At 30.3% G+C, this 11,270-nt stretch overlaps 2 protein-coding genes and 1 long non-coding RNA gene across 4 annotated transcripts; 1 reads left to right on the top strand and 2 right to left on the bottom strand.

Moving 5' to 3' along the window:
• Positions 1-202: 202 nt before the first annotated feature.
• On the bottom strand, positions 203-1,517 carry LOC126921545 (NADH dehydrogenase [ubiquinone] 1 beta subcomplex subunit 7). Of its 2 annotated transcripts, none has more exons than XM_050733266.1 (3): positions 1,367-1,517; positions 506-674; positions 203-426 (listed from the first exon to the last, which is right to left on the bottom strand). In XM_050733266.1, the coding sequence occupies exons 1-3, from the start codon at positions 1,473-1,475 to the stop codon at positions 333-335; spliced, it is 372 nt and encodes a 123-aa protein (XP_050589223.1). In that variant the 5' UTR covers positions 1,476-1,517; the 3' UTR covers positions 203-332. The 2 variants fall into 2 exon arrangements, with proteins under 2 accessions (XP_050589223.1, XP_050589224.1); XM_050733267.1 differs by lacking the exon at positions 1,367-1,517 and adding an exon at positions 828-1,360.
• Positions 1,482-2,004, top strand: LOC126921580 (uncharacterized). The gene is made up of 2 exons (XR_007712460.1): positions 1,482-1,602; positions 1,736-2,004. It is a non-coding gene; the product is annotated as an uncharacterized LOC126921580 (long non-coding RNA).
• LOC126921535 (probable U2 small nuclear ribonucleoprotein A') lies at positions 1,725-3,446 on the bottom strand. The gene is made up of 4 exons (XM_050733230.1): positions 3,083-3,446; positions 2,953-2,993; positions 2,149-2,725; positions 1,725-2,071 (listed from the first exon to the last, which is right to left on the bottom strand). Exons 1-4 carry the CDS (start codon positions 3,162-3,164, stop codon positions 2,031-2,033), a joined length of 741 nt encoding a protein of 246 aa, XP_050589187.1. The 5' UTR covers positions 3,165-3,446; the 3' UTR covers positions 1,725-2,030.
• Between the last annotated feature and the right edge of the window lie 7,824 nt (positions 3,447-11,270).

Below are 11,270 nucleotides of genomic sequence, written 5' to 3'. Positions count from 1 at the left end.
TAGAGAAATATGCCACTTCAGTAATAACTTATTTATATACAAAATTAAAATATTAATATTTTCTGTCCAACTTAATGACAAATATTAAGGAAGTATTCTTTTATAAATAAAAAAGACATATCTGACATGTCTTATATATAACAATACAAATAATTGTGGCATATTAGTAATAACAATAGCAACAATAATAAGAATATTTACATTTTTGTTTACCAATTTATACCTTAAACTCTTTATTATAATCACTCTTCTATAAGCAAATTTCATGTATATATCATCTATATTCACATATGTATAATCTAAATGTAAACAATATTCAGTAAATGTGGAGTTTAAGCTGTTACTGCTTCCATAGCCCTCTGTCTCCTGCGTTCTCTGACCAGAAGTCTACGTTCTCTTTCATATTCTTTGGCCCTTAAAACATCGCTGTAATATACACAAATTATAATCAGGAAGTGCACATTAAGTAATAATAACTTATCTATATTTTCCAATAAAGACTCACTCATTATATTCACATTCCTGATACTTGTGAGCTTCCTCAGCACAAAGTACTACAAAAGGAAACTTTTTTATAAAGCAACGATTATATTCCAAAAAAACATCAGCACAATAATCTCTATATTCTGGAGGAACCTTGGCAGCTATCAAATCTTCTTCTGATATAGGCATAACTGTAAAATAACATTTATAACAGGGTATAATACATGTTAAACAGTTAATAAATTATTTCAATTAATATTGTAGCTCCTTCAATTAATATTAAGTCATCCCATAAGTTCGTTCTGTTTTTCAAGCGGTTATATATGTTAAGATTGTTTACATACCTTTCAGTTTCATGAAAAAATGTAATCCCCCTCTCGTTGTACAACTTCTTCCCATTTTTCAAGTGCATTGGTCCCTTATCGCCGTATGTTTATAAATCGACACATGAAATGTATACACAGAAGTCGGCACGAACTTATGGGATGACCTAATACTTACACTCAAGTAAAAAGGTCATATGAAGACAAAAATATTTTATACATATTTAAAATTTTTCTAATTCATTATAATCTACACTGTACAATTCTACCCAAATTCCGTAAATGCAAGAAAGAAAAACATTAACAAAATACTTCACCGAAATCGACAACCAAAAGTTTTATTCAAACTGTTATGTCATTGATAAATTATTTATAAAGACAAATATAACAGAAAAGTTATAAATAAAATAATAACAAAAAATTAATAACTGTGTTGTAGCTTGTTTCAGTTAAATTTGTCGTTTATACAATCTTAAAAAAGTATAGTATTTTAACAAATATACAAAATATCAGGAGCCAAAATGCACCTATTAAAGGTTAGAATTGAATAAGATACTTGCCCCTTTCTTTGCGTTCCTTAGGAAATCCGTACATCGGATCAAATGTCGGCTCCGAATCTGATGGTGGAAATGGATCGCTACTAAACATTTTTTGAAATGTATTGCCCATTTTATTAGTATATTATAGAACTACAGCAAAAAGAGTAATATAAATAGAAAATGGAAAATTGCTACAACATACAATACTGACATCTAGTGATTCCCATCTTATATAATTTACGTAGTTCAATGGACAGGTATGTAAACACACGAATCAAGGTATATAAATATTTTATGTAATATAATATGACATATAACGGTATATTTATTTATTAAAAGTAATATTATTTTATATGAGGAACAAATTTATACAAAAAAGTATCTTTCTAGACAACTTGTTTATTGAAAGATCACTGAAATAAATACATATATGGACATTACAAATAGTTTCGAAAATGTTTAGTATTATAAGATATACGTTTATAAAGTCGCTTCGGGCCAATTAAGGTATACATAATTTTGTTTATACATCTTTAAATGATAATGCATTTGTGTGTAGCACATACATTCTTATTAGCTTAACAAACTGTTTCCAGTTCTATGTATGGTATACAGTCATGTACTTACTGTAATAAAAAAAGCTTTTCTTGTTTGATTTAGATCTGAAAATAATGTACAATATAACTTAATCATCTTCTTCTTCCATTGCTTCAGGTATCGTATTTCCTAGAACAATCAATGCAGAGTTTTTTTCCATAATCAGAAACGTAAAAGGAATAGTGCATATTCTTTTAATTACATACCAGTTTGTAATCTTTCTTCACTAGGCACATGTCCAGCTTGAAGCAATTTGCTAAGGCGCTGGACTTCTTCAAGGGAAGAAGTATTTGTAATAGCTTCCCTAATTTTGTTACGTTCTTCTGGAGTTGTGAGTGGCTTGTCCGTAGGTATGCCAGATGTTTGTGTTTTTACTTTCTTTGCTATTTCACGAACCATTTCTTTTCCTCTTTTACTCCTAAAGTATGTAACTGCAGCTTCACGCTCTTTCATCTTAATTTTCCTGAAGTCCAAAAGTCTCAACTGTGGGAATCTATATACAACGTATTGTCTATACTGAGGCTTCGCAGACACTGGATTTTGAAGTAAACAGAGGTTTGTTAAATTTTTTAATTGTGTTAGTGGTTCCAAATCACCAAGTTCTTGTATCATATTTCCAGTTAACATAAGAGTTTCCAAATTTGGAATACAATGTTCCAATCCTTCTCCTATTCTGACAATACGATTATTATTGAAAAAGAGAGTTTTTATTCTTTTTAACAGAGGAAACCCATCTAATTTCCTTATATCATTATCAGAAAAGTCAATGGTATCAAACTGATCCTATAAAAATATTATTATATTTTAAACCTGTGTAATTCTATTAAAATATTAATAGAATTAATATTTTTAAATATTATAGAAATTGTCAATATTTAAAAAATTTGTTCTTAAATGTAGATTTTAAACCAAAATCAATATAAATACAAATTGGGATGAATAAAAATACACATGAAAATATATTGTAGATATACTAAAAAATAAGAATCACTATTGATTAGAACACTAACCAGAGTTGCACCCAAGTTTTCGATTGTAGGTATTTTATATCCTGCAATAACAGAAATTTAAACAATTAAGAATTACAGAATTAACGAAAATTTGTAGGTTATATTTTACCAATATAATTTATTTACTAGCCTCTGAGATCTAATTCTCGATCCTTCACAGGATTAATATATTGCATGGATTGTTGAATTAAATCTGGTGTTAACTTAACCATTATTTAATGATACTACCACATAAAACTGATACAAAACTTAACCTGACAACGATCACAATATAGCTTCCATAAGGTTCTCTCTAAAGTTATATTTTTATGGTTGGTAAGCTTCATTCTCAAAAAACGTGCAGCTCATGGTAACCAACAGAAACAAAAGCTTTCAAACGTATAGAGTATCCCATTTTAACCATTCCATGCAATTGTCTCCCAAAGTATTCGTTATTATAAAAGATGTTTCAAATAAAACTTGTTCTGTTTCAAATGGAACGTCTTATGATGACAACCAGATTTGTCTAAGTGGTGGCGTTTTCGAAATCTCATTGTGATCTTCGTTTTTCTAAATCAAACAATACGTTTTTTTACATACCACTTGATGTAATTTTTAATTCTCTACAAAAAAGTACTAAGATACTTGCATCTTAAAATGCTTTAAGGAAAAATGGTTTAAGAGATGATTCAATATTTAAATAACAAGTTAAAATATCTTATAAACTAGTAATTTTGGACTGAAGTAACCTTTTGTAGAGAATTTAAACCTTTTAAACCTTTTTGTAGAGAATTTAAAAAAGCATCAAATATTGTACGAAAAATGTTAGTTCCACTTTAAAAAACATAGCTCATCTTTGAAATCTCGAAAATATGTCTACCTAGACAAGATTTGCGAATGCCTCTCGAAACATAATAAATTTTACTTCAAACATTTTTTACGATAACGAATACTCTGGGAGATGATTGCGTGAAAAGATTAAAATGGAACACCCTGAATATATCAGTACATAGATACAATTTGATAAACACATAAATAATAATGTAGTCTCCATTTTTTAACTTATATGCGTACATCTATATTACAACACATGAAAGAGAAAAAAATGAATAGGAAGAATAACGATGAAGTAACAACTACGCGAAGATAAAAAGCTATTAACTAAATGAAGAGGATTGATGAGGTCATAAATTATTATCAAAAGAAGAATCAAATGCTTCAAGAAACATATAGTAAAACCAATCAATGATCATCCATTTTTCCTCTTATAACGATCAATTACTTCTACTAGCTAAATACAGATGTAAATTTATCAAGTATATGAGTTAAAAAATATAATGCAAGAAAAGTTTATGCATATTGTTAAACAAGAGCAACTTGTCATCAAGCGGATATGATTTGTACAACTCCGTGGGAACGAATAAATTTATTTTACTAATAATAGCTTAATCTTATATTATTCAAATCCAGAACATTTTTGTCCATTTGGTTTTGTGTCGATATATAATACGATATATAATACACTTGCCAAAATTCCATTTGAGGCTACGATTCGTAGCTCTAACATACCTCTAAGAGGTACATTATATGGTACATATATAGCACATATGCACATACATGTAGATATTACACGCTTAAACTTCCTTTGTACGACAAAGATACAATTATTCATCCTCAAATATATTTTTTCTCTCGTTCTAATGTTTGCGTACCATATTTATCGTTTAAAGTTAATGGGATATTGCTTGTCTGTATTAAAGGTCATATTATCCAAATAATGGACACAACATTCAGTCTCACAGTTCAAAAACTTTATGGGATTCATTTTACATTATATGTCCTGAACGATTCAAATTGAGGAACACACCAAACAAAACAGTCAATTTGTCAATTCTTGGAGGGCTATATAATGTATGGCGTTTCTACTGTCCAAAAATTAGTTGACAGAATAATTATGGAGAAACTATCAATGATTAAATTTCACGTAACCTAACCTAACCCCAACCTAACCCTAAATCTAACCCCAACCTAACCTTGGATAATCGACAGTCTATAGCAAAAATGTCGCGTGAGACTGATACGTGTACAAATACATAGAAGTACTACACGTATATAGTGCGTACTTAATATGTTCCTTAAAATACGGCGCCAGGTGAACAGGTGAAATCGTTTAATCATCTGCTACCTGCAGTAGAAAGAACTACGCTCTTCAACGAATAAATATTTTGTTGAAAATATTTACGGACTAATCGGTATAAGTTTTTCTAAGATGTAATATAATTTTACTATTCATTGTGATGGATGTTATGGTAAAAGAAAGAAGCATAAGTTATCTATCAAAATAAATTAAAATGGCACTTTTTTCCTGATGATGATACAAAAAAATTCTAGAGGTTCATGAATATAGAATCAAAATGGAATTTTACGCTTCGTGTTCCTTATATCGAAACAACCAATATAATCAGCAAGTAAAATACGGTAATCGATGAGATCAGACTGTGCATATTCGCAAGTACATTTTGTTTATTCAAGAAAATCATCAGATGAAAAAAATGCTTGAATGGACGCGTCTAAATAACCAGACAAGTAACAGATACAACTTTTAATAAGCGTTCAAAATAAAATAGCCTGCGAAAACTGTGATTGAATATGTAATTACATAGGGCAGAATATCCGAGAAGTATTTTCATATGCAATAGTATTCCACATATATATAGGACATTTAAAACATTCCGCATCAGTTAAAATCGTAGCTATCTTCATTTGCACATACAGGAGAGTTCACGTATCGTGGACACCTGCGATAACTTCTAAAGTATGTGTTGTATAAATAGATTTTTGATAATTTGAAATAAAGTTGCATGGTTTGTAGGGACACATTATTGTTTATTGTTTATTTTTTATTGTTTACAAAAATAGACCATTAGGATATACAAAGTTAATACATATATCTACACATCAAAAATAAGCGTTACAGCTACAAATACAAATAAAACTACAACAAACTTCAGTGGGGTACGGTAGGCATATCAACTTTTTGATAGTAGAAGAAGATTCAAAGAATATATCAGTCGCGGGAAATACATTATTAGTATTTAAAATAACATAGTCGTCCTTGAAATCTCCAAAACCGCTCCACACATAAAAAAAGTATATGCATTACTACATGATGCAGCCCTCCAAACTTTTATATAAAAAACCTTTTCATATATCACATACTTTAGGACTTATTCGAGGTGTACAATTTGCGTGAACCACGTATACCGTATACAACAATAACAGATGCGTTATGCATACTAAGGAAAGGAATAAGAGTATAAAAATATTCCTACATCGATGATGAAAAATCTCCATTATTATGAACCTTCGAACTTCAGAGCCTTGATCTACGTATGTCTGCAAGGTGTCTTTAACCACGAACTTTTTCTTCCACAGACTGGTCTATAATATCATAAACGAGTAATAACACGTGGCAATCAGATCCGAGCGAACCGCAGACGTTTACCTATTCCTAATTTCCAAAGTTGCATTTACGTTCAGTTACCTTTCTTTTGCATTTATTTGATCCTCACAAATCTCTGCTCAAGTTTTACCGCATATACATATTTAAAATTTTTTCTTCTTATTTTGCTTCCTGTTTAATAACTGATACTTTGTTGCCAAACATTGTTGCATACAGAATTTTACAAATAGAACAGAACCCAGAGATTTTCAACGACGCGACGCGATAATGTCGATAAAGACTAAGACATCTATATCTAGCTTAATCGATGAATACGATTTCATTGACGTTGAAATGATACGATAAATACTTGCACGTGACACTTGGCCCATTCAACGTGCAAATCCTACAATTTCTTCTTAACATATTATTTTTCCAATTCGATGTCTTCGAATACAAAATTAAGCGGACTAGAAGATCGACCAGCGGTAATAAGAAAGATATGTGTATATATCTATGTTTTATATCGAAAATCATTTTCTTCGCCTGCTAGTTTGTGAACTTTTTTGAACATATTTATTATTACAATTCATATTATGTTTATCATTTACAAAACCTTCAGTTGCGTCAACAAAATCCGATTGAATTTAAGTTATAGTAAATTGATTTGAACGATCTTTTAAAAAAACAGAAAGGCTACCAAAATTTGTAGGTTTCATTCAGAATATTTCAATTGTAAGATATTTTTATGTTTACTTAGTCGTGCATTTAGCGATCAAGAATGTTTTGTCGAATTCAAAAGCTTTTTGTTATAGTTATACTATTTTAACACTCTTTTGTGATTCAAATGTAATATCTCGTTGACCACCATATTTCTATTATAAATTAATATGTATTTGTATGCACTAGTTTTATCTGAAAAATATGAAAAATTCAATAATATTATTTATCGTTTACGTAGCCAATAATATAACTATTACATATAAAATATTCCTAACTATACATGCGTAATTGTTGGCCTCGATCGCAATAATCTTAGTCCAGATTCCACGCTGGCAATGTGCGTAATATCTACTTTCAAGACTTTTAGCGAATTTTCTACAAGTCAATTTTATTCATTAATCCATGAAATGAATAATAACACTTTTAATATTTCATGATGCTAGGGTCCGAGGTTAGTAGAATAAGTTGGAGGTATGCAAATTTCTATGAATTGTATTGTAATTGACGGAGATTTTAATGCAAATTCGTAAATTATGTAAAGAACGATACACAATACTAATAAACACTTACTACTAAACACAATAAAGTTAATAATCATGGTGACTAAACATTTCTAAACAATAAAATATAAAATAATTGCGAGCAAATAAGATTCATTCATTTAACATTAACACCGTGTACATACAAAACCTGTACTTTTGTGTAATAATGACAGGTGTGTTTTTAAACATACTGTTAAGTGAGAAAGTCGAATTTCATGATACAAGGACATCGACGGTTTCGGAGCCCGTGAAGCATTATACTATTGACGAGAATTCAAATGTCGAACATATCATGATCATTCCGCCAACTTTGAACGTGGAGTGACTTTCACGCAAAAAAGTTTGAAGGTGTATTTTCAATGACAGGGCGATTACTAGCCTAACTAACTTGACAGTTAACAATACATTGTACGGAAATAACGGCATTCTAATACCGAATAAAGAATTTATAGAAATATCGAGATGCAGAAACGCAACAATATTCTATATAGCTTTAGCATAACTTTATTAACAATTTTATTTGAAAAAATTTAATGGGATGTCAATAGTTAATATTAGTTAAGTTAATTAGTTAAGTGATGTTAATAGTTAGGTTAATAAAATTTGTTTCCTAAAGACTATAGACATATTAATTTTAATTAATGACATATTTTAATATTTAATATTTTATTTATATTTAATTAATAACATATTAATTTTCGGCATCAAAACGCGGTAAGAAAAAGCTGGGAAAAGAATATAAATTTTTACGATAGGAATTAATAATGACGTAAACGATTTTACTTTCGTCGAATACGCGGGAAAATCGCGGGATCTTTTACGAAGTGCGTCGTCATTGTATCGCGTCTTCTTTCGTTCCTGATGTTTGTTTTGCATAATTCTCGAAATAAATTTTTATGAATTGCCGATCACCTTTTTCCTTTCGGTACTTCGTTAATCGAAGAAGTGTAAATAACTTTTCACTCGGAAACGTGCGATATTTACCAGGATGACAAGGCGGGAATTGCTGCTAAAAATATTGCAAAGTTTGACCGGTCACGCGTGTTTAGATTTAATTATCACCTCCGATCTTATGTATGTACGTATTTTTAAATATACTTCATTTAAATAAACTTACGTATTCTTAAGTAACGTCAATGTATATTGCACATTCCGTATATTTAATAATTAATTTTTCAAACAATAGGTATATAATTTTAATTCATTTCCTACTTGATATTGTCGAAAATATCTACGCCTTTCTACAGAAATTTTCTTTTAATTTTACACGTCTAAGTCATGAATTTTTATTTATATATTTTAAACATGCTCTGTCGAACAGTTTTCACGTCTCATTGTTTTGAAAGCGTCAACACACGGCAAATGAAATTGTAATATTTAGAGGATCATTTACTACTCCCTATGTAGTAATATGAAAATTGTTATTCGCTGATCCGATGTATAAATTTTCGATTTATTCGAATTTTCGACAACGAAAATATAGTGGATTATATATATACGTATCTAATTTGCCAATACAGATATAGTGCAAGATATTACAAGTTTCCCGAGCCATTCTAAAAAATTATCTATTTTTCTACGAACAATCTACGTAATACAATCATCGTACAGGTAGTTTTTCTCATTATGATGAAGAAACATTATACCGTGAAGTCAGGCCAAACTATGCGACTAATTCTTTGTCTAAACGATTTCAGAATTCTAAGTCAAATAGGAAAAAACAACATAAAAAAGAAGCAATCAAAGGGGTTAGAATTACTCATGTAAATATCCTGCGCTCGTGATTCGCGTAATCGTGTAATTAAGCAAAATGCCTTTAATTTTCTCTTATGAACCGACCAATCCGTCGTACTACTCGATTATTTGAAACATTGTTTGTTTAAACATTCTACCTGGCAGCAACATAAAGACTATGAAGCTAGAAAAGAACGATTCTTACTCGAACAAATGCAATAAAATAGTCGAATAGTACGTTTTAACGATGGAAATATCGGTTTCAACAGTTCACAGAATGTATTCTCTTTACAAGGATAATGCAATTCGATTGTAACACCGGATATTTTTCTTTGTTCAAAATAAATAAAACAAACATAATAATTATTTAATCGAAGAATAACGCAAAGAAGCTTCAGTATTTCCAATCTGGGAAAGATATGAATAGTGCATTTTTTATTAATATGAATAATTCGTGTATTTTATATGCTTAATCAGAGAACTTGCTAATGTCGTAATTCTCGCTGTTTGCATCGTATAAATGAAACATCGTACAACAAGGTGTAACGGTTTAATATAACATCTTTCTTAAATTTTCCTATATTTTACATTTTCTTTCGACATGAGGCTGAATTAAATCATAGGAAAATTTATTAATTTAAGATATTGATATAAAAGTATAGGAAAAACTTGTTCGATGTCTGCCTTTCTTTTATCAAGAACGTCTTCGTGTCTTTTCTTTATCAACTAGAGAGACCACCCAGCTTCATAAATCGATTCGCACACGACGCCAAATCACACGTAGGGGGAACTAATAATGCTTGATCGCGAGTTCCATGGATGCGGGTGTGTTGCACGCCTATCGAATACCAATTATTATTGGCCACGCATCGTGACTGGTAATGAAATAAATAATATCGCATACGATTTGATACAGCATATGGTAAAATATGTGTATAAAAATAAATAAATTCAGTCTCCTTGTCAATACAATATGTATTTCATTTCTTATGTAATATTTAAATCGAAGTATCATATGTGAATATCAAGCGAGAACAAAAATTTTGACAGAAAAAGATCGAAGGAATATTTTTTATCCTCTCAAAAAGTCAAATGTATTTACGGAAGATTGCGGAAGATACAAAAAGATACTCTAGAGGATCGAAATAAATTTTAAATGGATTCCATTCGTATCCGTCATTTATCTGTTTTATGCAATCGTCCGAAATCAGAGCCACGTTCTTTACAGGCCGTTTTAATACAGTTGCAAAACAAAAGTGAAAATAGTTGTAGAAATATCGCGACGAGAACAAAATTCGTGCTATAAAGTTCGAATCCCTAAGCTTTATTCCTCTCTTAAGGTAAGAGAGGCCATCGCACCGGACAAAACTTCAGGTTTTCAAGGTTAAAAATGGTCCACCTTGCAGATCATTTTTACTCGAGCCGATTACGCTCACCGTCCAACATTTGTTATATTATTTGACCGGGAATGTACAAATTCTGAGAGAATACAAATTCATCGACCTAGCGTAATAAGTCAAATATAGTTTAGTATACAAACGGAATTTACTTTTTATCAATATAATCGTAATGTTAAATTACTCGTATATGTTTAGTAGCATGGAGTATGGCATGGTTAAACCGTAAAAGGTCATTGATGCTTAACAGAAAGTCGACAGTGGCGGAAAAAGGCAGTAAAAATTTCCACAGTATTAGACGAGTTCTGAAACCTTGGCTGTTTCCTGCGTCTTGACCTGTAACATCACGCAAGGCTACTGTGTCTGATTAATCATTTAAACTGTTTGATGACGCCTATAGTACATACCATGTAAATGTATTTATGTAAACATTTCTGTATACTAACAGTGATATAGTTTTCTATGCTAATTTATATTTCCGGCACAGTGAATCGAATGAAA

The sequence above is a fragment of the Bombus affinis genome, chromosome 10 (genome assembly GCF_024516045.1).
Source record: "Bombus affinis isolate iyBomAffi1 chromosome 10, iyBomAffi1.2, whole genome shotgun sequence".
NCBI classification, from domain to species: domain Eukaryota; kingdom Metazoa; phylum Arthropoda; class Insecta; order Hymenoptera; family Apidae; genus Bombus; species Bombus affinis.
This window is presented reverse-complemented; position numbering and strand designations above follow the sequence as displayed.